General features: G+C 36.2%; 1 protein-coding gene across 9 annotated transcripts in view; it reads right to left on the bottom strand.

Annotated features, from left to right (window-relative positions):
- The window catches only part of USP34 (ubiquitin specific peptidase 34), a 256,932-nt gene that overhangs the window by 80,947 nt on the left and 150,405 nt on the right, over window positions 1-25,580 (bottom strand). For all 9 annotated transcript variants that reach the window (XM_082746608.1, XM_082746605.1, XM_082746609.1 and 6 more), the window contains 8 exons: window positions 25,285-25,385; window positions 24,854-25,063; window positions 20,677-20,802; window positions 19,532-19,654; window positions 19,314-19,397; window positions 18,707-18,793; window positions 6,093-6,293; window positions 3,566-3,648 (listed from right to left, as the gene is read on the bottom strand). In XM_082746608.1, the coding sequence (XP_082602734.1) occupies window positions 3,566-3,648; window positions 6,093-6,293; window positions 18,707-18,793; window positions 19,314-19,397; window positions 19,532-19,654; window positions 20,677-20,802; window positions 24,854-25,063; window positions 25,285-25,385 (1,015 nt within the window). The remainder of the gene's footprint in view (window positions 1-3,565; window positions 3,649-6,092; window positions 6,294-18,706; window positions 18,794-19,313; window positions 19,398-19,531; window positions 19,655-20,676; window positions 20,803-24,853; window positions 25,064-25,284; window positions 25,386-25,580) is intronic.

Below are 25,580 nucleotides of genomic sequence, written 5' to 3'. Positions count from 1 at the left end.
CTCCTTATCCCCTCTCCCATTCCTCCTCCCCATTTGCTCATGCTCACACACACTCTCTCGCTTTCTCTCACATAAATAAATAAAATAAAATAAAATAAAATAAAAAAAGATTTACTTACTAAAGAGGTGTATTACAAACAGAAAGGATGTAATGGTTGATTCTAAACATCAGACTTCTAATTTTAAAAATAGTCATACACTAACATACAATGCCCTTCCTTCCTGTTATTGCCAATTTCTATCAGAAATGGTTAAAAGCAAATTACTAAAAAGTAGAGAAAACTAATTTAGTTCTGTATTAATTTACATCAATTTTTCTCCACACATTTAGTTACTTCAGAGAAAAATGTATTACTTCAATTTAAAGTATTTAAAACTTTCATTTTAGTAAAACCAATAAATGGGGATTGCCTGTCTTACAAATAAATTGTTTAAAAAAGGAAAGGCACTGCTCTCTAGCATCCTCACTTTGTTATAATTAATAAAACACCTTTCAAAATCTCAAAAAGCAAGACTTATGTACATTACTGATTTAAAGTAAAAAAAAATACTGGGGCACCGAGATGGTATAATCAGTTAAGCATCCCACTCTTGGTTTCAGTCAGCTCAGGTCCTGTTATCAGGGTAGCGAGACTGACCTCTGCTCTGCATCCTGGCTCTGTCTTCAGCAGAGAGTCTGGTTAAGATTGTCTTCCCTCTCCCTTCCTACTCCCTGCACTAATGCACATGCATTCTCTCTCACTCTCTCTCTCTCAAATAAATAAATCTTTAAAAAAAAAAAAAAGTAAAAGGTACTAAGAAGTTAAAACTTGTAAATCACATATGGGTCCATGTTTCATGTTTAGTTATTATCATACTGATATAACCAACTTTACCAACAGCAACCTACCCATCCACTTTTTAAATATGCAGCATTAGAAGATTTTTGATGGTGCACCTGGGGGCTCAGTTGGTTAAGCATCTGCCTTAAGACTCAACTCAGGTCATAGGGCTTCTAAAATCAAGCCCTACGTCGGCTCCCTGCTCAGCTGGGAGTCTGCTTCTCCCCTCTGCCCTTCCTCTCAGCTCATTCATTCTCTCTTTCTCAAATAGATAAATAATCTTTAAAAAAAAAAAAAAAGATTTTTTTTGTTATAAAAAAGTATGCTCTAGGGGCACCTGGGTGGCTCAGTGAGTTAAAGCCTCTGCTTTCGGCTCAGGTCATGATCCCAGGGTTCTGGAATTGAGTCCCGCATCGGGCTCTCTGCTCAGCAGGAAGCCTGCTTCCCCCTTCTCTCTCTGCCTGCCTCTCTGCCTACTTGTGATCTCTGTTTGTCAAATAAATAAAATCTTTAAAAAAAAAAAAAGTATGCTCTAGCTGCCTTAACTGATATAAACCTAACACCATATTAATCAAGGTGAGGACCTATGGAAAAGATAACAGGTCTAGAGAAAAAAAACAGGAATGGGGGGCAAAGGGAATGGGTTCACATTACAAAGATGGTAAAATGTTATTTAAGAAAGGAACTAGTAGAATGAAAAACGAGAATTACCACAGAGTGAACCAGCTTGATCATACCCACACGTTTATTTTTCCTTGTGTGAGGTTAACCAAGTCAAGTGAACAGTTCTTAGTTCTCATGTACTAAAAGCGAACTAAAACAGTTACTGAATGATTTGGCCTTGTTAAACTCAATATATCCTGGCATGTGTAATAATAGAGCATGGGTTAGTGAGGACACAGAGGAAGGGTTAAGAATTATTTAGCTAGGGGCGCCTAGTAGGCTCAGTTGGTTAAGCATCTGCTTTTGGCTCAGGTCATGATCTCAGGGTCCTGGGACTAAGCCCTGCATCAGGCTCTCTGCTCAGTGGGGAGCCTGCTTCCCGCCCTCTCTCTGCCTGCCTACTTGTGATCTCTCTCTATCAAATAAATAAATAAAATCTTTTTTAAAATAAATAAATAAACTCAATAGCAAAAAATTAAAAAAAAATTTTTTTTAAATCCAGCTATTAGCTATTAACCACAAATAAGGTCAAGCACTTTCAAGCGTGTTTACATTAGCTTTATAAATCATTCAAGTATAATGGCAGAGAAATTAATTTTATATACTTTAACATGACTTACATGATTATATAAGGCATATAGTCATGTTCCTATGTATTAGTCAGCAATTATCTATATCAAAATTTCATACATTATTTTTTTAATAGCCCAAATAAATGGGATATTTACATGCCCAAAATATATTCATATACACATATTTCGAGCTCTATTCACCAAGGGCCTAGAAGCAAGGAAATCTCAGTAGTGACAAATCCACCAAGAGCCCGTATTTTTGGAAGTTTCCCACCATCAGTAAATAGGGCTACTAAAAGAAATGGCTGATTCCAGGACTAAGGTAGAGAAAACTACATGCCTTGAAGATCTTAGAGTGATAGGTAAAATAAAAAAGGACTCCTCTCTTCCACCACAAATAATAAGAATATGTCAAAAGGACACATGAACAAGCTTGAGGAGGCAAACTCAGGTACAATTTGAGTAAAGTGAACAGTAATTAATAGTCATGAACTACAACAAACAGAGTGGGGGAAAAAAAAATTCATGAATTCAAACTGATAGGGAGGAACACAAAGTTCTTCCACATAACAGAATGTCAACCAATAAACATAAAATGAATGGTTAAGAGAAAATCACTACTTTACAAATATTTCTTAAGGTTTGATTCAGACAAGAATCATCACTGAATACTAAAAATCAATGAACAAAAGTTTTATGAGAAGCAGCTTCCCACAGGTCACTTTTAATTGGAAAATGTCAGTAACCTTATTGTAGAGAAACCTGCAGGAAACCACATAAACTAATAAAAGTTAGTATCACTAATAAGGGGACCAACTGACATCAGCAGGATGTATTGGGAAAGACACAATACTCATGGAGTACTTCTGCTAAAAATATATCATCTGTATTTAATCATGAACAATCAAAACTGTTAGAATTAGAAAACCTAAATTAAAAGATGCTTTATAAAAGAACTAGCCTGAAGTACCCAGAAATGTCAGCATCATGAGAGAAAGGCTAAGAATGTATCTCTGATAAAAGAAAATGGAAGAAATAACTAAATGCAGTACAGGATCCTAGACCAGGGGAAAAAAAAAGTGTCATGAAAAAAAAAAAAGTGTCATGAAGAGTATTAATGGGACAATTTGATTTGAGTGTGGACTATACATTAAATAATACTGTCAGAGCAATGTTAAACTCCCTACATTTGAGTCTTTTACTCAAATTATTAAGAAAATGTCCTGATATCAAAGTATTATTGGTAAATGGTCATGATATCTGAAATTTACTCTCACAAAATTAAAGACAATATGTAAATATGTGCACACAAACACACTGAAAATGCACACTCACAATTATGCAATAAAATTGGCAAAATGTCAGTAACACACAAATGAAAATGAACAATATGAGAGTTAAAATACCCTAACAATTTTTCTGCTAATCTTTTAAGTTTTTTCAAAATGAAGCTTTAAAATACTATATTCTTGGTACAAATAAAGACATTATTATGTAAAAACTTCATACCTAGGAGCCAGATTATCATACGTATAAGCAACAGACATAAGTCGCTGAATCAAACTGGTTCCTTGGACAAGAACAAGAAATACCTTTAAGAGAAAAACATTTAAAAAAAAATCTTTAAATACACTAGAACACAAAAATGCATTTTTAATCCAAGATTCCAAATTATTTGTCTATGACAAGGAATATCGTATTATAAAAATATCAATATTGAGAATTTTACAACCAAAATTAAGAACAGCAACTAAAAAAAAAAAGGAAATTTATAAATACAGAAACAAAATTATTCTTTATATTTGATCCACAAATTCTTTACAGGTCACCCAGGTGGGTGAAAACAATATATTACACATGTCAATGGTTCATTGTGGTGATAAAGATGTTTTACTTCTCACATAAGGGGGAAAAAAGCCAACCAGTGGCAGATAACCTCAACCATCCTGAACTAAATAGAGAAAAGAATGAATACAGAGCTCAGATTCCAGATTGAAAATCCTGAGGTTCAAAATTTAGTCTGCAACCTTTCAAGGTATATGATAATAATACATATTTAATTTTTAGGTTCTACTTTTTCTAGATGATGAGAATTCTATATAATGTTCTATACAGTTCTATATAAAACAATTTGCTAATTTATATAAATAAAGAATTACAGACTCCCTTCTATAGATCAGAACCCTTCTGGGTACTTATGTTATAAGCACTGTTCCCATACTGGAAATGGGAATCCAGTATAGCAGATAACAGAGGAAGCACTGTAACATATTTAATACAATGTGCCACCTGAGCAAAAGCAGAGAGCAGCAATTAAACCTCTCCCTGGTGAAATCAGGACAGCTTCAAGAAAAGCTGTTTAGGTTAGAAATTTTGAAGTCTGATTGGAATTTGAACCTTTTGAAAGGGCTTTAATGGGAGCAAATGAAAGAATGCATGACAGTAAATTATGGAAAAAATAAAAAAACCAGTGTCCTTCCTCACTATCTACATATACAATATCATAACTGGGTAACTCTGTCTCTAGAATATAACAAAAGATTTTGTTCCCATAAAGCCTGACATACTAAATTTTGATTATGATCAACTAATGGGAAAATATATACGGTAAGTATCTTTTCTAAACTATAAAAATGTAACACCAGCATATGCAATGAAAAAAATCCAATAAGATAATACAAACAACTATCAATGGTAATCATCTATGACTGGGAGGGAAGGTTCACCTGTATATTCTGAATTATTGTCAATAATCATGTACTTGCATACATATTAAAAAAAAAAAAAAACCAACAACAACCAAACTTTTAAAAACTCCTTATGTGTGGGGGCGCCTGGGTGGCTCAGTGGATTAAGCCGCTGCCTTCGGCTCAGGTCATGATCTCAGTGTCCTGGGATCGAGCCCCGCATCGGGCTCTTTGCTCAGCGGGAGCCTGTTTCTCTCTCTCTCTCTGCCTGACTCTCCGCCTACTTGTGATCTCTCTCTCTGTCAAATAAATAAATAAAATCTTAAAAAAAAAAAAAAAAACTCCTTATGTGTGCATGTATTTTATATCTATACTATATGTTATTAAGATCTCAAGAGGAGATGAGGTCAAAAGCTTTGAAGTTATTTAATGAATTAACAGAAAGGAACACAATCAATTTGAGTTTTTAAATTATAACCTGGGAAGATTATTCTAGGAAAAAAAATAACTAGAACATTATAGCAATGCAAGGTTAAAAATAAGTAGTTGATAATATGCTAAAGTGTAGAACACATATAGATTACACTGTAGTCCCTACAGTTCTATTTTAATTGCATTTACTGTAAATGATTTATAATCCTAGCAGAGATCACGTGTCCCACTTAATCTCCCAAAATTCTGAAAGGGAAACAGGCTTCAAGTTCAATTCCACCAGTAGTTTCCAACTTGTGTTTCACTACGATATTTCTATCTAGAAACAACTCATTACTCTGGTGTTTCTTGGGCAGCTATGAGGCAAGGTACTATTCTCAAAAGGTTACAAATGAGTAAGAGATCTCACTAAAAACTTGTCTGTATCTCTCATCACTTCCAGTCCAGTGACGGAGCCATTCTAAGGGCAAATATTTGATCACATGAACCATTGACAGAATTCTAATTATACCTCTAGATGTGCCAGTTACTGTACCATTTTTGTTTAGCTCTAAATCTATCATGCTATAGAGTTGCTTTGTGATTCTAGGGCTGGTACATCACAAACTAAATTGCCAGGTGGTTTCCTATGAGGTTCTGTCAACCTGGAACAGAGTTACTAAACAGATTAACTAAATCCTACAACTGGAGAACATCAAAATGGCATATAATTCATTCCTGCAATTTGGATAAAGATCTGAAAAATATTACTATTTCATAATTACTACCACTGGATTAAAAATGAAGATATCACTTCAGCTGTTAGGCCATATTGTGGTAATCTAGGATCACATTTCTTCTGCATTAATGTATTTTTAACTTTGTAAAACACAAACAGCATTCATTACTACAATTTAATGGCAACTTCTGTACTTTACCTCTGTTAATCTTGGTATATGAAGACCCTTGGCATGATCACCAGCAGCCTTTCTCGATTTACCAGGCCAAGTTCTTTTCCTATGGCTTTCTGCTATACCAGACCAGGCAAAGACATCATGATAAGCTAAATCCAAATCAGATGGATCTACTGCAAACTGGCATATTAACTTCAGCAAGCAAGCAAGACAGTCTAGTTGCCACTGTGGATAAAAAGAAAATGTCACTTCATTATTTTGATTAATATTTAACATGGCCACTATATAACCTGAAATTGAAAGCTAGAAAGTAAAAAATAATTATAGCTAGTATTTTATCAATGTGCTAAAGAAATTTTATTTACTCATGTACTATACAGAGTAGCAATCCAATCTTAAAAAAGAAAACATCTAGGTACTAAGAAGAAAACATCATACAAATATCAGATACAGGATTTTTAAAAAAAATACACTGCTCAGAATATATCATAATTTTTAAAAAATTACTATAATGTAAACAAAGATATAATTTACCTATCACCAAAATGAATTAAGAGACAAAGTATTTTAAGTTGTTTCCCCATGCAAGTGGCATATAATCCAATATTTTGGAGCCAAAGAATTCTTAAGAATTCTAAAAAAAAAAAAAAACCTCAACTGAAAATTCTGCATTTTACATAAGTACATTTAAAATAAAAGAAGTATTTGGTAAAATATTATGTATTATGAAAATTTCTAACTGATTTAAAGCTCTACTTTAAAATTTTAAAAACACTTCTTTTATATATCATATATATCTATCATTTATGTGTAATTACTATCATTTAAGTATAAGATAAGAGTTTCATAGTCTCTTCAACAGTTACTTTCCTATCTTTCTAATCCCACTGCCAAATTGTACAGCTATACCAATGTACCAGGGAAGAGAATTCAGCAATAGTGTATTATAGATTTTCAAGAAAGATACCAAGAAATTTCAGTAACAGCCCTTTCAACAAATGGTGCTAGAAAACTGAACAGCCATATAAAAAAGAAAAAGAAAAAGAAACAACCCCTCAACCTCACTCTACATATACAAAACTTAATTCAAAATGCATCACATGGGGCGCCAGGGTGACTCAGTAAACGTCTGCCTTCAGCTCAGGTCATGATCCCAGAGTCCTGGGATCAAGCCCACATCAGGCTTCCCTGCTTGGTGGGGAGCCTGCTTCTCCCTCTCCCTTGTTAACCCTTCCTCTCTCTCCCTCTCTCAAGTAAATAAATGAAATCTTTAAAAAAAAAATGAATCACAGAACTAAATGTAAATGATAACAATAAAACTTATAGAAGAAAAAAACAGGAGAAAATCCTTGTGGACTTCAAACTAAGATTTCTTAGATAGGATACTAACTTAAAATTAAATACTTCTCTGCTTAAAATACACTGTCAAGAGGAGTCAAGATGGCGGAGAAGTAGCAGGCTGAGACTACTTCAGCTAGCCGGAGATCAGCTAGATAGCTTATCTAAAGATTGCAAACACCTGAAAATCCATCGGCAGATCGAAGACAAGAAGAACAGCAATTCTGGAAACAGAAAAACAATCACTTTCTGAAAAGTAGGACCGGCGGAGAAGTGAATCCAAACTGACCGGGAAGACAGACCCCAGGGGGAGGGGCCAGCTCCCGGCAAGCGGGGAGCAACCGCGCACAAAATCAGGGCTTTTAAAAGTCTGTTCCGCTGAGGGACATCGCTCCAGAGGCTAAACCGGAGTGAAGCCCACGCGGGAACGAAGCCCACGGGGGGTCAGCGTGGCCTCAGGTCCCGCAGGGTCACAGAAGGATCGGGGGTGTCTGAGTGTCGCAGAGCTTGCGGGTATTGGAACGGGAAAGCCGGCTACAGAGACAGCCGACAGTAAGCTCGCAGCTCGGGGTTACCTTGAACCGGTCGCAGGCTCGGTGAGCTCGGAGCGCGGCCGGAGGTCAGGCAGAAGGGAGTAACTGGGCACTGTTCTCTGAGGGCGCACTGAGGAGTGTGGCCCTGGGGTCTCGGCTCCTCCAGGCCGGAGACCAGGAGGCCGCCATTTGTATTCCGCCATTTGTATTCCCGTCCTCTGGAACTCTACGGAAAGCGCTCAGGGAACAAAAGCTCCTGAAAGCAAACCCGAGCGGATTACTCACCCTGGCCCGGGTAAGGGCGGTGTAATTCCGCCTGGGGCAAAGACACTTGAGAATCACTACAACAGGCCCCTCCCCCAGAAGATCAACAAGAAATCCAGCAGAGACCAAGTACACCTACCAAGGGGTGCGGTTTCAATACCAAGGAGAGCAGCAGAATTCCAGAGGAGGAGAAAGCCAAGCACGGAACTCATGGCTTTTTCCCTGTGATTTTTTTTAGTCTTGCAGTTAATTTAATTTTTTTTTCATTTTTTTTTTCTCGCCTTTGGGTAAAATTTTTTTTTTAACTGTTACCTTTTTCTTTTTTAACGATTTTTTACTAGTTTATCTAATATATATATTTTTTCTTTTTTACATTTTTCTTAGGTGTTTTCTTTTTTTTAATTCTTTTCTTTTTTTTTTTTTTTTCTTTCTTCCTATTTGAACCTCTTTTTATCCCCTTTCTCCCCCCTCACGATTTTGGATCTCTTCTAATTTGGTTAAAGCATATTTTCCTGGGGCTGTTGCCACCCTTTTAGTATTTTACTTGCCCCTTCATATACTCTTATCTGGACAAAATGACAAGACGGAAAAATTCAACACAAAAAAAAGAACAAGAGGCAGTACCGAAGGCTAGGGACCTAATCAATACAGACATCTGTAATATGTCAGATCTAGAGTTCAGAATGACAATTCTCAAGGTTCTAGCCGGGCTCGAAAAAGGCATGGAAGATATTAGAGAAACCCTCTCGAGAGATATAAAAGCCCTTCTGAAGAAATAAAAGAACTAAAATCTAACCAAGTTGAAATCAAAAAAGCTATTAATGAGGTACAATCAAAAATGGAGGCTCTCACTGCTAGGATAAATGAGGCAGAAGAAAGAATTAGTGATATAGAAGACCAAATGACAGAGAATAAAGAAGCTGAGCAAAAGAGGGACAAACAGCTACTGGACCATGAGGGGAGAATTCGAGAGATAAGTGACACCATAAGACAAAACATTAGAATAATTGGGATTCCAGAAGAAGAGAGAGGGGAGCAGAAGGTATACTGGAGAGAATTATTGGGGAGAAATTCCCCAATATGGCAAAGGGAACGAGCATCAAAATTCAGGAGGTTCAGAGAACGCCCCCCAAAATCAATAAGAATAGGCCCACACCCCGTCACCTAATAGTAAAATTTACAAGTCTCAGTGACAAAGAGAAAATCCTGAAAGCAGCCCAGGAAAAGAAGTCTGTAACATACAATGGTAAAAATATTAGATTGGCAGCTGACTTATCCACAGAGACCTGGCAGGCCAGAAAGAGCTGGCATGATATTTTCAGAGCACTAAACGAGAAAAACATGCAGCCAAGAATACTATATTCAGCTAGGCTATCATTGAAAATAGAAGGAGAGATTAAAAGCTTCCAGGACAAACAAAAACTGAAAGAATTTGCAAATACCAAACCAGCTCTACAGGAAAAACTGAAAGGGTTCCTCTAAGCAAAGAGAGAGCCTACAAGTGGTAGATCAGAAAGGAACAGTAACAGTCACCTTATAGGCAATACAATGGCACTAAATTGATATCTCTCAATAGTTACCCTGAATGTTAATGGGCTAAATGCCCCTGTCAAAAGACACAGGGTATCAGAATGGATAAAAAAACAAAACCCATCTATATGTTGCCTCCAAGAAACTCATTTTAAGCCCGAAGACACCTCCAGATTTAAAGTGAGGGGGCGGAAAAGAATTTACCATGCTAATGGACATCAGAAGAAAGCAGGAGTGGCAATCCTTATATCAGATCAATTAGATTTTAAGCCAAAGACTATAATAAGAGATGAGGAAGGACACTATATCATACTCAAAGGGTCTGTCCAACAAGAAGATTTAACAATTTTAAATATCTATGCCCCCAACGTGGGAGCAGCCAACTATATAAACCAATTAATAACAAAATCAAAGAAACACATCAACAATAATACAATAATAGTAGGGGACTTTAACACTCCCCTCACTGAAATGGACAGATCATCCAAGCAAAAGATCAGCAAGAAAATAAAGGCCTTAAACGACACACTGGACCAGGTGGACATCACAGATATATTCAGAATATTTCATCCCAAAGCAACAGAATACACTTTCTTCTCTAGTGCACATGGAACATTCTCCAGAATAGATCACATCCTCGGTCCTAAATCAGGACTCAACCGGTATCAAAAGATTGGGATCATTCCCTGCATATTTTCAGACCACAATGCTCTAAAGCTAGAACTCAGCCACAAAAGGAAGTTTGGAAAGAACCCAAATACATGGAGACTAAACAGCATCCTTCTAAAGAATGAATGGGTCAACCGGGAAATTAAAGAAGAATTGAAAAAATTCATGGAAACAAATGATAATGAAAATAAAACGGTTCAAAATCTGTGGGACACAACAAAGGCAGTCCTGAGAGGAAAATATATAGCAGTACAACCCTTTCTCAAGAAACAAGAAAGGTCTCAGGTACACAACCTAACCCTACACCTAAAGGAGCTGGAGAAAGAACAAGAAAGAAACCCTAAGCCCAGCAGGAGAAGAGAAATCATAAAGATCAGAGCAGAAATCAATGAAATAGAAACCAAAAAAACAATAGAACAAATATACGAAACTAGAAGCTGGTTCTTTGAAAGAATTAATAAAATTGATAAACCCCTGGCCCGACTTATCAAAAAGAAAAGAGAAAGGACCCAAATAAAATCATGAATGAAAGAGGAGAGATCACAACTAACACCAAAGAAATACAAACTATTATAAGTACATACTATGAGCAACTCTACGCCAATAAATTTGACAATCTGGAAAAATGGATGCATTCCTAGAAACATATAAACTACCACAATTGAACCAGGAAGAAATAGAAAGCCTGAACAGACCCATAACCAGTAAGGAGATTGAAACAGTCATTAAAAATCTCCAAACAAACAAAAGCCCAGGGCCAGATGGCTTCCCAGGGGAATTCTACCAAACATTTAAAGAAGAACTAATTCCTATTCTCCTGAAACTGTTCCAAAAAATAGAAATGGAAGGAAAACTTCCAAACTCATTTTATGAGGCCAGCATCACCTTGATCCCAAAATCAGACAAGGATCCCACCAAAAAAGAGAGCTATAGACCAATCTCCTTGATGAACACAGATGCGAAAATTCTCACCAAAATACTGGCCAATAGGATCCAACAGTACATTAAAAGGATTATTCACCACGACCAAGTGGGATTTATTCCAGGGTTGCAAGGTTGGTTCAACATCCGCAAATCAGTCAATGTGATACAACACATCAATAAAAGAAAGAACAAGAACAATATTATACTCTCAATAGATGCTGAAAAAGCATTTGACAAAGTATAGCATCCCTTCCTGATCAAAACTCTTCAAAGTGTAGGGATAGAGGGCACATACCTCAATATCATCAAAGCCATCTATGAAAAACCCACCGCAAATATCATTCTCAATGGAGAAAAACTGAAAGCTTTTCCGCTAAGGTCAGGAACACGGCAGGGATGTCCATTATCACCACTGCTATTCAACATAGTACTGGAGGTCCTAGCCTCAGCAATCAGACAACAAAAGGAAATTAAAGGCATCCAAATCGGCAAAGAAGAAGTCAAATTATCACTCTTCACAGATGATATGATACTATATGTGGAAAACCCAAAAGACTCCACTCCAAAACTGCTAGAACTTATACAGGAATTCAGTAAAGTGTCAGGATATAAAATCAATGCACAGAAATCAGTTGCATTTCTCTACACCAACAGCAAGACAGAAGAAAGAGAAATTAAGGAGTCAATCCCATTTACAATTGCATCCAAAACCATAAGATACCTAGGAATAAACCTAACCAAAGAGACACAGAATCTATACTCAGAAAACTATAAAGTACTCATGAAAGAAATTGAGGAAGACACAAAGAAATGGAAAAATGTTCCATGCTCCTGGATTGGAAGAATAAATATTGTGAAAATGTCTATGCTACCTAAAGCAATCTACACATTTAATGCAATTCCTATCAAAGTACCATCCATCTTTTTCAAAGAAATGGAACAAATAATGCTAAAATTTATATGGAACCAGAAAAGACCTCGAATAGCCAAAGGGATATTGAAAAAGAAAGCCAACGTTGGTGGCATCACAATTCCGGACTTCAAGCTCTATTACAAAGCTGTCATCAACAAGACAGCATGGTACTGGCACAAAAACAGACACATAGATCAATGGAACAGAATAGAGAGCCCAGAAATAGACCCTCAAATCTATGGTCAACTAATCTTCGACAAAGCAGGAAAGAATGTCTAATGGAAATAAGACAGCCTCTTCAATAAATGGTGCTGGGAAAATTGGACAGCCACATCCAGAAAAATGAAATTGGACCATTTCCTTACACCACACACAAAAATAGACTCAAAATGGATGAAGGACCTCAATGTGCGAAAGGAATCCATCAAAATCCTTGAGGAGAACACAGGCAGCAACCTCTTCGACCTCTGCCGCAGCAACATCTTCCTAGGAACAACGCAAAAGGCAAGGGAAGCAAGGGCAAAAATGAACTATTGGGATTTCATCAAGATCAAAAGCTTTTGCACAGCAAAGGAAACAGTTAACAAAATCAAAAGACAACTGACAGAATGGGAGAAGATATCTGCAAACAACATATCAGATAAAGGACTAGTGTCCAGAATCTATAAAGAACTTAGCAAACTCAACACCCAGAGAACAAATAATCCAATCAAGAAATGGGCAGAGGACATGAGCAGACATTTCTGCAAAGAAGACATCCAGATGGCCAACAGACACATGAAAAAGTGCTCCATATCACTCGGCATCAGGGAAATACAAATTAAAACCACAATGAGATTTCACCTCACACCAGTCAGAATGGCTAAAATCAACAAGTCAGGAAATGACAGATGCTGGTGAGGATGCGGAGAAAGGGGAACCCTCCTACACTGCTGGTGGGAATGCAAGCTGGTGCAGCCACTCTGGAAAACAGCATGGAGGTTCCTCAAAATGTTGAAAATAGAACTGCCCTATGACCCAGCAATTGCACTATTGGGTATTTACCCTAAAGATACAAACGTAGTGATGCAAAGGGGCACGTACACCCGAATGTTTATAGCAGCAATGTCCACAATAGCCAAACTATGGAAAGAACCTAGATGTCCATCAACAGATGAATGGATCAAGAAGATGTGGTATATATACACAATGAAATACTATGCAGCCATCAAAAGAAATGAAATCTTGCCATTTGCGACAACATGGATGGAACCTCTAGAGCGTATCATGCTTAGCGAAATAAGTCAAGCAGAGAAAGACAACTATCATATGATCTCCCTGATATGAGGAAGTGGTGATGCAACATGGAGGCTTAAGTGGGTAGGAGAAGAATAAATGAAACAAGATGGGATTGGGAGGGAGACAAACCATAAGTGACTCTTAATCTCACAAAACAAACTGAGGGTTGCTGGGGGGAGGGGGTTTGGGAGAAGGGGGTGGGATTATGGACATTGGGGAGGGTATGTGCTTGGGTGAGTGCTGTGAAGTGTGTAAACCTGGTGATTCACAGACCTGTACCCCTGGGGATAAAAATATATGTTTATAAAAAATAAAAAATTAAAAAATATATATACTGTCAAGGGATGCCTGGGTGGCTCACTGGGTTAAAGCCTCTGCCTTCGGCTCAGGTCATGATTCCAGGGTCCTGGGATCAAGCCCCACATAGGGCTCTCTGCTCAGCAAGGAGCCTGCTTCTCTTCCTCTCTCTCTGCCTGCCTCTCTGCCTACTTGTGATCTCTGTCAAATAAATAAATAAAATCATTTTAAAAAGTTAATGGAATAAAATAAAACACCCAGAAATAAACCCTTACATGGTCAAATGATTTTTGACTAGGGTGCCAAGACCATTCAGTGGGAGAAGGGACAGTATTTTCAAAAAATAGTAGTGAGAAATCAGTATCCATATGCAAAAAAGCATAAAGGTAGACCCTTACACACTAAAACACCATATATGAAAATTAACTCAAAATAAATGAAGGCCCTAAATATAAGGCCTAAAATAAATTCTTAGGAGAAAACAGGATAGAAACTTCACGGCAATGGATTTGGACACATGATTTCTTAGATAGGACACCAAAGGACAGGTAATAAAAGAAAAGAGAAAAATTTTGTGCATAAGACTATCCACAGAGTAAAACAGCAACCTACAGAAGGGAGAAGATATTGGCAAACTATAATATAAAAATGGCCAATGAGCACAAGAAAAGGTCCTCAACTTCACTGTTTATTAAGAAAATGCAAATTGAAACCAACCTCACAGCCAGTAGGATGGCTAATACCAAAGAATCAGAAATTAAACTGTTACTGGCAAATATAGGGAGAAATTAGAACCCTTGTGCACTACTGGTAGGAATCTAAGATGATACAGCTATTGTGGAAAACTGTACAGTGGTTCCTCAAAAAACTGAAAACGTAACTACCAGCAATTCCACTTCTGGGTATTTACCCAGAAGAACTGAAATTAGCGTTTCTAAGATATTTATACATTTATATTCATAACAGCATTACTCAGACCGAGAATATAGAAGCAACCCATGCCCATCGATGAATGCATGGATAAGCAAAATGTGGTATGCACTGCATACAATGGAATATTATTCAGCCTTAAAAGGAAGGAAATTCTGTAGTATTCCACAGTAAGGACGATACTGGAGGACAATCTGCTAGTCAAGTAAGCTAGTCACAGAAAGAAAAATACCATATGATTCCACTTACAGGAGGTACTCAGAGTACTCAAAATCTTGGAGACAAAGTTTATCTTGGTGGTTTGTCTTGGGATAGGGAGAGGGGAAAATAGGAAGACACTGTTTAATAGGTATAGTTTTAATTTTACAGGATGAAAACAGGGGCACCCGGGTGACTCAATCAGTTAAGCATCTGCCTTTGGCTAGGTCATAATCTCAGGTCTTGGGATTGAGCCCTGCATTGGGCTCTCTGCTCAGAGGGGAATCTGCTTCTCCCTCTCATGCTCCCTCGGTGCATGCTCTCTCTCAAATAAATAAATAAATAAATAAATAAATCTTTTTAAAAAATGAAAATAGTAATGGGGATGGATGGTAGTGACAATTCCACTACAAGGGGAACCAGTGAACTACACACTTAAAAATGGTTAAGACAGTAAATGTTAAATGTTTTTCATAACGATAAAAAAAAAAAAAAAAAAAACCAGCACAGTCATGTAAAGCACATGTAAAGATAATCCACATTGCTGGTCACCAGAGATTATGCGAAGCAAAAGCACCATGAGATGATACTACATACCTAGTTTAAAGGCTCAAATTAAAAAGACTGACCACAGCAACTGTTGCTGAGGATATGAAGCAATTGGAATGCTTATACACTGTATGGTACAGCTGCTTAGGAAAACACTTCAGCAGTTTCCTTACAAAGTTAATTTTACATTTACCATATTATTCAGCAAATTCATTTCTTGGTAGTTACCCAAGAGAAACAAAAACGTATGTACATAGAAAGACCTGAAGATGAATGCTCTTATAATAGCCCAAAACCAGAAACTCAGAATGTCCATCAATAAGTTGAGTGGATTAAGTACTATAAAGGGATATACTACACAGCAATAAAAACTCACAACCAACCAATACATACAGTATTCATTAGCCTCAAAATACATGTTGCGTAGACACCAGATATAAAGAACACATACCATTTTATTCCATTTATAAGGAATTCTATTAATGCAAATGTAATCTATAACAACGAAAGGCAAATCAGTGGTTGCTTAGGGCTGGTTGGTTGGGAGAATGGGGAAAACTGATGGTAAAATAACAAAAAAAAAAACCCAACAGGGTGGAGGTTGGTTACTCAGTCAGTTAAGTGTCTGACTCCTGATTTTCACTCAAGTCATGATTTCAGGGTTGTGAGATCAAGCCTAGTGTCAGGTGTGAAACCTTCTCAGGATTCTCTCTCCTTCCCTCCTTCTGTCCCTCCCCTTCGTTCTCTCCTGCTCTCTTCCTCTCTTGGTGGCGGGGGAGGGACCAGGACACGACGCAGGGTGGAACTTCTGAGGTAATAGAAATGTTCTATATCTTGTTTCTGTTGGTGGATTACATAAATACCTACATTTTTCAAAACTTAACTAGTTTTTAAAATGCGTTCATTAATTACTGTATGAAAACTATACCTCAACTTCCTATCACACACAAAAATTAACTTAAATGGATCAAAGACCTAAACACCGTAAAAAATTTTTTCAAATGGATCAAAGACCCAAACACTGTAAAAAATTTTTTAGACTGTAAAATTCTTAAAAGAAAACATACTCATTAATATTTGTGACCTCAGATGACACATTACTTTCAAGAATGAACCTTACGTAACATTATGCTAAGTGAAAGCAGCCAGTCACAAAGGACCATATATGTATTATATGGTTCCATTTATACAGAATGCCCATAATAAGCAAATCCATAGAGACAGTAAGTAGATTAGATTAGTGGCTGCCCAAGACTGAAATGTTTCAGGGAAAAAACGAGGAGTGACTGAGAGTAAGTGTGGGGTTTCTCTTTTAAGGGTATGAAACTTGTTCTGGCATTAGTGGTAACAGTTGTCAATGTACTAAAAAATCACTGCTTTTTAAAAGGTTGACTTTTACTATATGTGAATTCTACCTCAAAAAATTTTAATTTGAAAGTATACCTCAAATAAATTCATTTTAAAGAGAAAAAAATTAAATTGTCTAACAAGAATGACTCTGAATTTTTAAGTATTCTGTAATATGTTAGGAGACATGCATTATAAATAGTGGATATTAGCTGACTAGAAAGCAATCTCAGGCATGCTTAGCCTCTCAGGCATTGCACAATGGGTCATATACAGTAGTTAAAATTTTTTCATAGGTAATACCTCACAAAAGTATCCACAATTTCAAAGGAAACTGAGAAAAAAAAACCCTCTAGCTTATGTTGGATTCCCTATAAACTTTATTCAAAACTAAACTTTGGTTTATAAACAAAACTCCTATAAATGACACATAACTACTCACTCAAAATTTTGGTTAAGTTCTCCCACTTTGCTAAAGAACTAAGGCACACTAGAATTCTAAGAGATTGGGGAAGGGAGTGAGCCTGGTGGTGGGTATTATGGAGGGCACATATTGCATGGGTGTGGTGCATTAAACAATGAATCTTGGAACACTGAAAAAATAAAATTAAATTTAAAAAAAGAATTCTAGGGTGCCTGGGTGGCTCAATGGGTTAAGCTGTTGCCTTCAGCTCAGGTCATGATCTCAGGGTCCTGGGATCGAGTCCCACATTGGGCTCTCTGCTCAGCAGGGAGCCTGCTTCCTCCTCTCTCTCTCTGCCTGCCTCTCTGCCTACTTGTGATCTCTCTCTGTCAAATAAATAAATAAAATCTTTAAAAAAAAAAATTCTAAGACATGAATGGGGAATAAAGACATGACTAACAATAAAACAACAGACAATGTAATTCACAGAACTACAATAATAACTGAACAGAGTATTCTAAAAAGGCAAATATAGCAATAAAATACATAAAAGTATTAAAACCAGTGGTAAGAATAACATCTTAGTACACATTAATAGGTTTTCTGAATGTATCTTCTTTTATTAACTTGATATTAAATCAAGAACACTTGATTCCTAGGTTCCACGATAATTCTAAAACACAAGTACTAAAAAATTAATATTTGAATGGTATGTTTGATAATGCTATTCTGTTTTGTTGAAGGTCAGGAAATGGAGCATTTATTCCATTTAGTTCAAAACCAGGTTGTGCAGTTTGGTATAGCAGTATCAATTTTTTAATATTCCACAATTTTATTTTCCTGATACTGCAGAATAGTGCTTCTTCAAGTTAACAGTGGTAAAGTAAAAGTACCTTTAAAAAAAAAGTTCCATTTTGTTGAGGACCAATAATTTTGTGAAATGCTATAAAAATTCTGCAGCAATGTTCAATAGCTATAATTTCTGAAGGCTTACTTCCAATTTCTGCACCTATTTCATCTCAGACCAATCACAAATGGAAACACTATTTGAGTAGCACTATTATAAATGAAGAAATAGTCAAAACAAAACAAAGCAATATTTAAAAAGGGTGTTTTTCAAAATTGTACGTTTGTAAACCAGTTTTTTAAAAGCATCCAAACACTCAAGACTATATAATTGTTCATATGTTATTTATCAACCTAAAGGAAAAATGTTTATGAATTAGCCACAGTTCAGAGTCATGAATTTTGGCACTTAAAAGTTTAACAGAATTGACATGAAGAACTCTTCAAGAATAATTAGTTTATCAGACTCCCTATTTTTTAAAAAATCGATTTTACTACACTCCATAATCTTCCTTGTAACAATGAAGCATGTAGCAAAAGTTATACTTGCTAATGAAAACCGGAAGTGCTTAAAAACAGAACAACTATGGACTGGTTTAAACAGTGAACTCTGACTTACCACAGTCCAGGATTCCTGCTCTTTAGGCTCCAGAATTCCAGAATTAAAAATTTCTAGTAATTGTTGAAGCCCTCCAGCACCAACAAACTGTAAGCAATTGTGAGAGTACTGGTAAGAGAGACACAGCTACAAAATGTCATAAAAAGCTGTTTTTTGATTGAATAACTGAATACACATGAGTATGTTTATGTACAAGCATCCGTAAAAGATTACGTTTAATCTAGGAAATTACTGATTTAAATAACCAAAATACTTCTAAGCAAAGTAATAACACATCTTATTTTCAAGAAGATTTTTAAAAAGATTCTTGCAAATATCTAGAAGGATATTTTTATATTCCATTGACCATTTAATTGCAGACATTAGTATGTCCTAACAAAGTATTCCAATAAAGGAAAAAAGTAAGTGCTAAAAACAACAGCACTGAGGCATTAAATAATCTCACCTTTAACTGTGATTTTGAGTAATACACAATTTTTAAACTTTAATAGTAATAGCTTTATTTTAATAGTAAATTAGTTTAAAACCAATTAATAATTATGATACCTAGTTTTGGAAAATTAGAGAGAATTTTTATCAATACACTACATAACACGTATGATCCAACCTTGCAACTCCAGGAATTTTTACTATTTTCCACTTGATCCTCACTTGAATCATCTGAATCTGGATAAAGATCACTGTAACTTCCCTGTGGGAATGGCAAAAAAAAGGAAGAACAAGTGCAGGAAAAAAAATTATTTTAGAATTGAAAAATAACACATTCTGGAATTCAGCTTCAGACAAAATACAAATATTTCAGGGTAAAAATGGACACTCAATTACCGTTGACTCTCTCCTTATCCTCCTGTTAGGTTTTCCTAGTGCTTCAATAATTTCCAGGGCATATAATAGCTTGTGAGCGCTTTTAATTTTGAGAAGTTCTTTCCAATTAAGTCCATCATTACTCTTAAATTAAAAAAAGAAAAACACAGGTTTTCTCAAACCAACTTACTAAAGGATCCCTCCCAAAATAACTTTAAAAGAAAGTGATGCTATGTAAGAACTCAAATATTACATATACACTGAAATATTTTCAAACATATGAAGACCTAGTGTGTAACTGGTACTCACAGTATGCTTAAAACACCAATTATTCATTAAATTTTGTTAAAATTAATATACAAACAGCAGCATACAAAAAAGAAATCTATCTTGTTAACCCTCACAACAGATGAGACAATTCAACATCTTTCTAATGAAAGCACTGTGCAGCCTAGTTGAATGCTTTAACTTTTAAAGATACAGCAATAAAATCTATATTTAATAAAGTCACACCTACACATTTAAGTCACAAATATATAAATCATAAAATATTATTCTTTTCTAATCTCAATTTATGATGTGACTTTCACACAACGTACATCTGTGACAACAACATTATTAGAACTACTCTGAGTCATCAACCACCATTTGCCAGGCCTACTGTATTCACATCTAAATTATTTGAGATATAGGACCTTCTGAAATCACGTGGCCAAGAACCAAATCATAAAAAACCGTTAGCGTACAACATTAGGACACTGTTTTTCCATTCCTCCTCTAAGTGTTCTATTGGTTATCTCCACAAAATAACCCTTTATTACACAGCTCTTTAAAAATTAATCTAATTTTAACACATCTTTAACAAAGACATCTAACACACTCGTGAGGTCATGACCGTATCGGAAAACAGAACATACAATGAAAAAGTACTAATATAAAGACAAATTATGTTTTCTAAAGATAATTTTAGAGAACCTTAGCCTTGTATTAGGCCTATATTATTCAACTTCACTAACAAATAAATGAATATTAAAAGAACTGGTGCTTTTTACCCATTAAATGGGCAAAATTTTATTGAGGATATAGGTCAACAAGCAATTTCATACACTGGAGAAATGTAAAATGGTGCCATCCTCTAGGACAGTGAAAAGACTTTATGGGTTTACCTGTTCATCTGAGATATTCTGGAATGCCATCAACATGTTAGGACATGTAGGAAGAAGCATCAGTAGCTCCCATACACGCCTAGAGAGATTTTCTGCATGAAGATGAAGTTCTTCACATCTTAAGCTCTACACAAATAAGAACAGCTGCTGATCAAGACAGATCACTTAAAAAAAAAACCCTACACTCGAACTTTTTTGCATAAAACCCTTATCAAATTTGATAATATTTTTCAGTCTTACTTTAAAAGTCAGAAATAAACCATGTTTCATGATAAATAATTTATACCTTTGTTTATTATTTTATTTTTTATTTACAAATAACAAATACATTTATTCAATAAATTGATCATCATGACAAGGTAGTAGTTTTTCAACCTGTTGTTACTGAACACTTTTTGGAAAAAAAGTAACCTGTAAATCTTGGCACTTCATTTAGGAGATGTTGTTTTTTGTTTTTTTTTTTTTTAAGATTTTATTTATTTGTCAGAGAGAGAGGGAGAGCGAGCACAGGCAGACAGAATGGCAGGCAGAAGCAGAGGGAGAAGCAGGCTCCCTGCCAAGCAAGGAGCCCGATGTGGGACTCGATCCCAGGATGCTGGGATCATGACCTGAGCTGAAGGCAGCTGCTTAACCAACTGAGCCATCCAGGCATCCCCATTTAGGAGATGTTTCAAATAGAAGTGAAAACATCTGTTTTACAAAGCCATTCATATAAATTTCAAGAACATTACCAACTTTTTCCTCTTTGCAGGTCACTACTCTAACTAGGACAAAGTCCTGGTGATGGTGAATTAAATCCTTAATCTCACATCTGGCAAAAGGAGTACAGCTGTTTCTTTTTTACACTGCTAATCCATACCTTATTCTCCAGTCTCAGATAAGCAGAGAATTAAGAGGAAAGCAAACAATTTTAAAGAACCTACTTTTTGCCATTATCTATTAAATCTGAATTCTATTTTTAAGATTTTATTTATCTCACAGAGAGAGAGAGCGAGCGAGCGCGCGCGAGAGCACGTGAGCACATAGCAAGGGGAGCAGCAGCTCCTGGAGCAGGGAGCCTAATGTGAGGCTCAATCCTATGGGATCATGACCTGAGCTGAAGGCAGATGCTTAGTGACTAAGTCACCTAAGTAACCCTATATTTGAATTCTTTAAGATCCTGAGATAATAGTAACCCAAAGAATGTATCAGAAAGTATGTAAGAAGTAGGTTTCTTTTATTTGAAAAATTAAAGCATAACCTCAAGAGGTAAAACAACTAAAGCTAAAATTTACCATTTTAGAATTTTCCAGAGTATGAATTTTTATAAGTCTACTACTGCTGCTGCCATAATGATTTTTTACACTATAATAATGGGATGTCATTCCTATATATAGAATGCCATTTCTACATATAGAAAGCTAGTATACATTGTAAGCAAGCAAATCTTGGAGCTTCAAAGTATCCTTTGCTTTTCTCATCCTGATGAAGAAAAGCAACCCAAAGTAACATTTTTGATTTAGCTGGGGAAATGGCACTGAAAGTTTTTCAGTAAAAAAGAATCCATTTCTTTGTAAAAAAGAATCCATTTCTTTGTAAACACCAAGTTTAAAAAAAGAAAGAAAAAAAAAAAGGATGTATTCTATGCAAAAAAAAATATGAGGGGGGAAAAAACCCCAGGTGTAAATGACTATATGCCATGTTATGGTTAAAAAGCCCTACCCTTTATTTTTATTTTTATAACCTTCTGCAAGACCACACCAGTCTTAACAACAAAAACACCCCACATTGACAATGGCATGTTTGCCACAAAGTCCAGCAAGTATCTACTATAAAATGAATTCTCCCAGTTCAGGCCTCAGGTGGACTATTACAATGGCTTATTAATTGGGCCTCCTACCTCCAGTCTTTCTCTAATGTCCACCACAGTAACACCTAAACTTTGTTTCCAATAGCCCATAACAGCTTTCATTTTGTTCCTTTAAAACCTTCCATGATGATGGCAATCCATTTTACAAAGAAGAAAAATCTCATATGGCCCTTTGTGGTACAGGTTCCAATCGCCTTTTTGGTCTTTTTAAAAAAAATTACACTATACTCATGCTCCCAGTATTTCAAACATGCATTCACTTTTCTGTGAATCTATAATGCTTCTCTTTGATCCCCCAGCTAGACCCAATTTAAAAGACTCCCCTTTTGCAAAACCTTCCCCAAATATTTGTTCCCCCTCCCCAATTTCTCATAACACACGCTCAGCCACCTCCCAGAAAAGTGAAGAATTTTTCTAATTATCTTTCTTGCTTTTAAACTGCCCAAATGGTGCTGACATGAAGTCATTAAGTATTTGCGGCAAAAGGTAAAAAGTCAAGGTTCAAGGCCATCTGTTACTGATTATTCTACTTGAACAAAAGGATTTTTAAAGGAATTTTTAAATTATTTTTTAAGATTTATTTATTTGACAGAGAGAGAGATGGCACAAACAAGGGGAAGAGCAGAGAGAGAGGGAGAAGCAGATTCTCTGCTGAGCAGGGAGCCTGATGTGGGGCTCAATCCCAGGCCTCTGGGATCATGACCTGAGCTGAAGACAGATGCTTAACGACTAAGCCACCCACATGCTCCAGATTTTTAAAGAATTTTAGTAAAATGTGCCACCACAAGAGAAAAGGCTATGGGGAACAGAGGACTCAACAGCAGCTACCATGCATCCATGATCAAACACATTTTGGAAACATGGAAAAGAGTCATTTAACATTCTTGAGAAAGAAAGAATGGTAGCAATTGATTAAAGAATAGTAGAAAGCAGAATAGTAGAAAAAACAGTAGCACTGAATGTCAATCTCAAAATAATTCATGGCATGAAACACATCAATGAACATCATCTTAGAGTAAGTCCATTTAAAGGCATTTAAAAAAACAAAGTCAGCAGACTAATACTGAATCCTTTAGGTGATCTCATATACTCTCTAGAGTTCAAATACTATCTTTATAGTGATTACCCATATCTTATTTCTCCAGACCAAGCCCATGCTCTGAGCTCCAAACTTATTTATCCAACTACTTCCTTGACATCTCCACTTAATGTCCCACAAACATCCATTCTTCATCTCAAATGGAATCTACCCAGTTGGTCAAGACAATCCTGGACACAATCTCCAGTTTTCCTTGTTCCTGAACATGAGTCTATCCCACTCTTAATGCAATCCAATTAAATCAACTTTATCTGTCCATTCCCATCATTCTATTCCAGGGTGCTGTGAAATCTTCCTTGGATTAGTGCATTAGGATCCTCGCTGCTTTTTCTATTCTTGCCAAATAAATCTATTACCTTGAAAACCAGAATCAGAACCTGTGCGGAGGAGCTTAGAACAGTTTACTGCTATTCACCTTACTATGAGTAAAATGGAAGCAAGCTGCCATAGCCAGTCTGGTTCTATTCACCTTTCCAATCTTGTTCCTCTCCGACTACCCTCCACATTCCACTCATTATTAGCTCTCCAACAACTCCTAGACCTGCCTGATTCTTTATATGAAGGGCTTCAGGAATGAGATTATTGTGTGCAGATGATCCCTCAATTCTCCTTATTTTGCTGGCTCCTTTTCATCTTTCTAGCTCAGATCACATATGGTTTCCCTCAGAGAAAACTTCCCTGACCAAATAATATATATAAATGAGTTTCTTATCACTACTCTCTAATAATGTTAGTATTAGCAGCTACCTCTATCTAAAATTTAGCTATTAGTTTACCTGAAACTATCTGCCAGGCATATCAATTATTTGTCTTCCCCACTGGACTGAAGGCTGAAACTGTGCCCACTTTGATCCTTATAAAACAATACTTAAAAGAGTGTAACCAGATCATAATAGGCACTTAAATACCTAATGAATGAATAAATGGGTTCCTGGATTTTATTGTTCTTAAGAGATTACTGAGAATGAGGCACTTGGGTGGCTCAGTCAGTTAAGCGTCCGACTCTTGATTCCACTTGGGTCAAGATCTCAGGGTCATGAGACTGGGCCCTCTGATGGGCTCCCCGCTCAGTGGGGAGTCAGCTTGAGATTCTCTCCCTCTCTCTCCAGCCCTCCCCCTGCACATGCACACATGCTCTCTCTAATAAAATCTTAAAAGACATTATTGGGAAAATTAGTTTCCACTTGAAAGACAAATAAAACACTATAAAAATGAAATGATAAAGTCACCTCACTATCTTCCACTGCCACTTTTCCTGAGGGTGGTTTAAATGATGCAAGCATTTCTAATAAATCAAAAAGAGTAGTTAAATGAGGCTCTTGTAAAAGCAAAAGCATCGGAATGTTGTCCTTCTGAGGAGGTGGTAGGCAAGATGCTGGCAGCTGAACACCTTCCCCTTTCCGTTCTCTCCTTGGTGCACCCAAAGATACAAATACCATCTACAAAAACAATAGCAAAGGGGGAAAACAACAACACATAATTAGACATATCAAGTTTTGGTTTACTAAATCTCAGAAGTATAAAATAACTTCACACACAAACTTCACATACACTTAAAACAAAAGCAATAATAACTGCTTTTGAAGGATACCTTCAACAATTTAACTGTTGAATATAATAGTCAATAGATCATTTGAATGCAAACCACATTTGTATGTACCTGCATATCTTTAAAACCAAGCTCATGAAGTGCTTTTTCATCATAATCCGTTGTTAACTCATGTCCAGATGAAATCATCCTAACAGGTCCCATAAGTCCTCCTTAAAAATAGGAGAAAACGTTAAGTGAACATTTTTATAAAAGCTAACTTATGTGTTGACACAAATATATGGTTACATTATGTGAGCCTTCCTCCTAACCACTCAATCTAAAGAGCCTCATTTCACTGAATTAATCCCTTATTCTGTTTTTTCTTTAAAGCACTTATGAGCATCTGACATTACATATTTACTGGT

The sequence above is a fragment of the Mustela nivalis genome (genome assembly GCF_964662115.1).
Source record: "Mustela nivalis genome assembly, chromosome: 8".
In the NCBI taxonomy this organism is placed as follows: Eukaryota; Metazoa; Chordata; class Mammalia; order Carnivora; family Mustelidae; genus Mustela; species Mustela nivalis.
The sequence above is the reverse complement of the archived record's forward strand: the minus strand, read 5'-3'. Positions and strand labels throughout refer to the sequence as shown.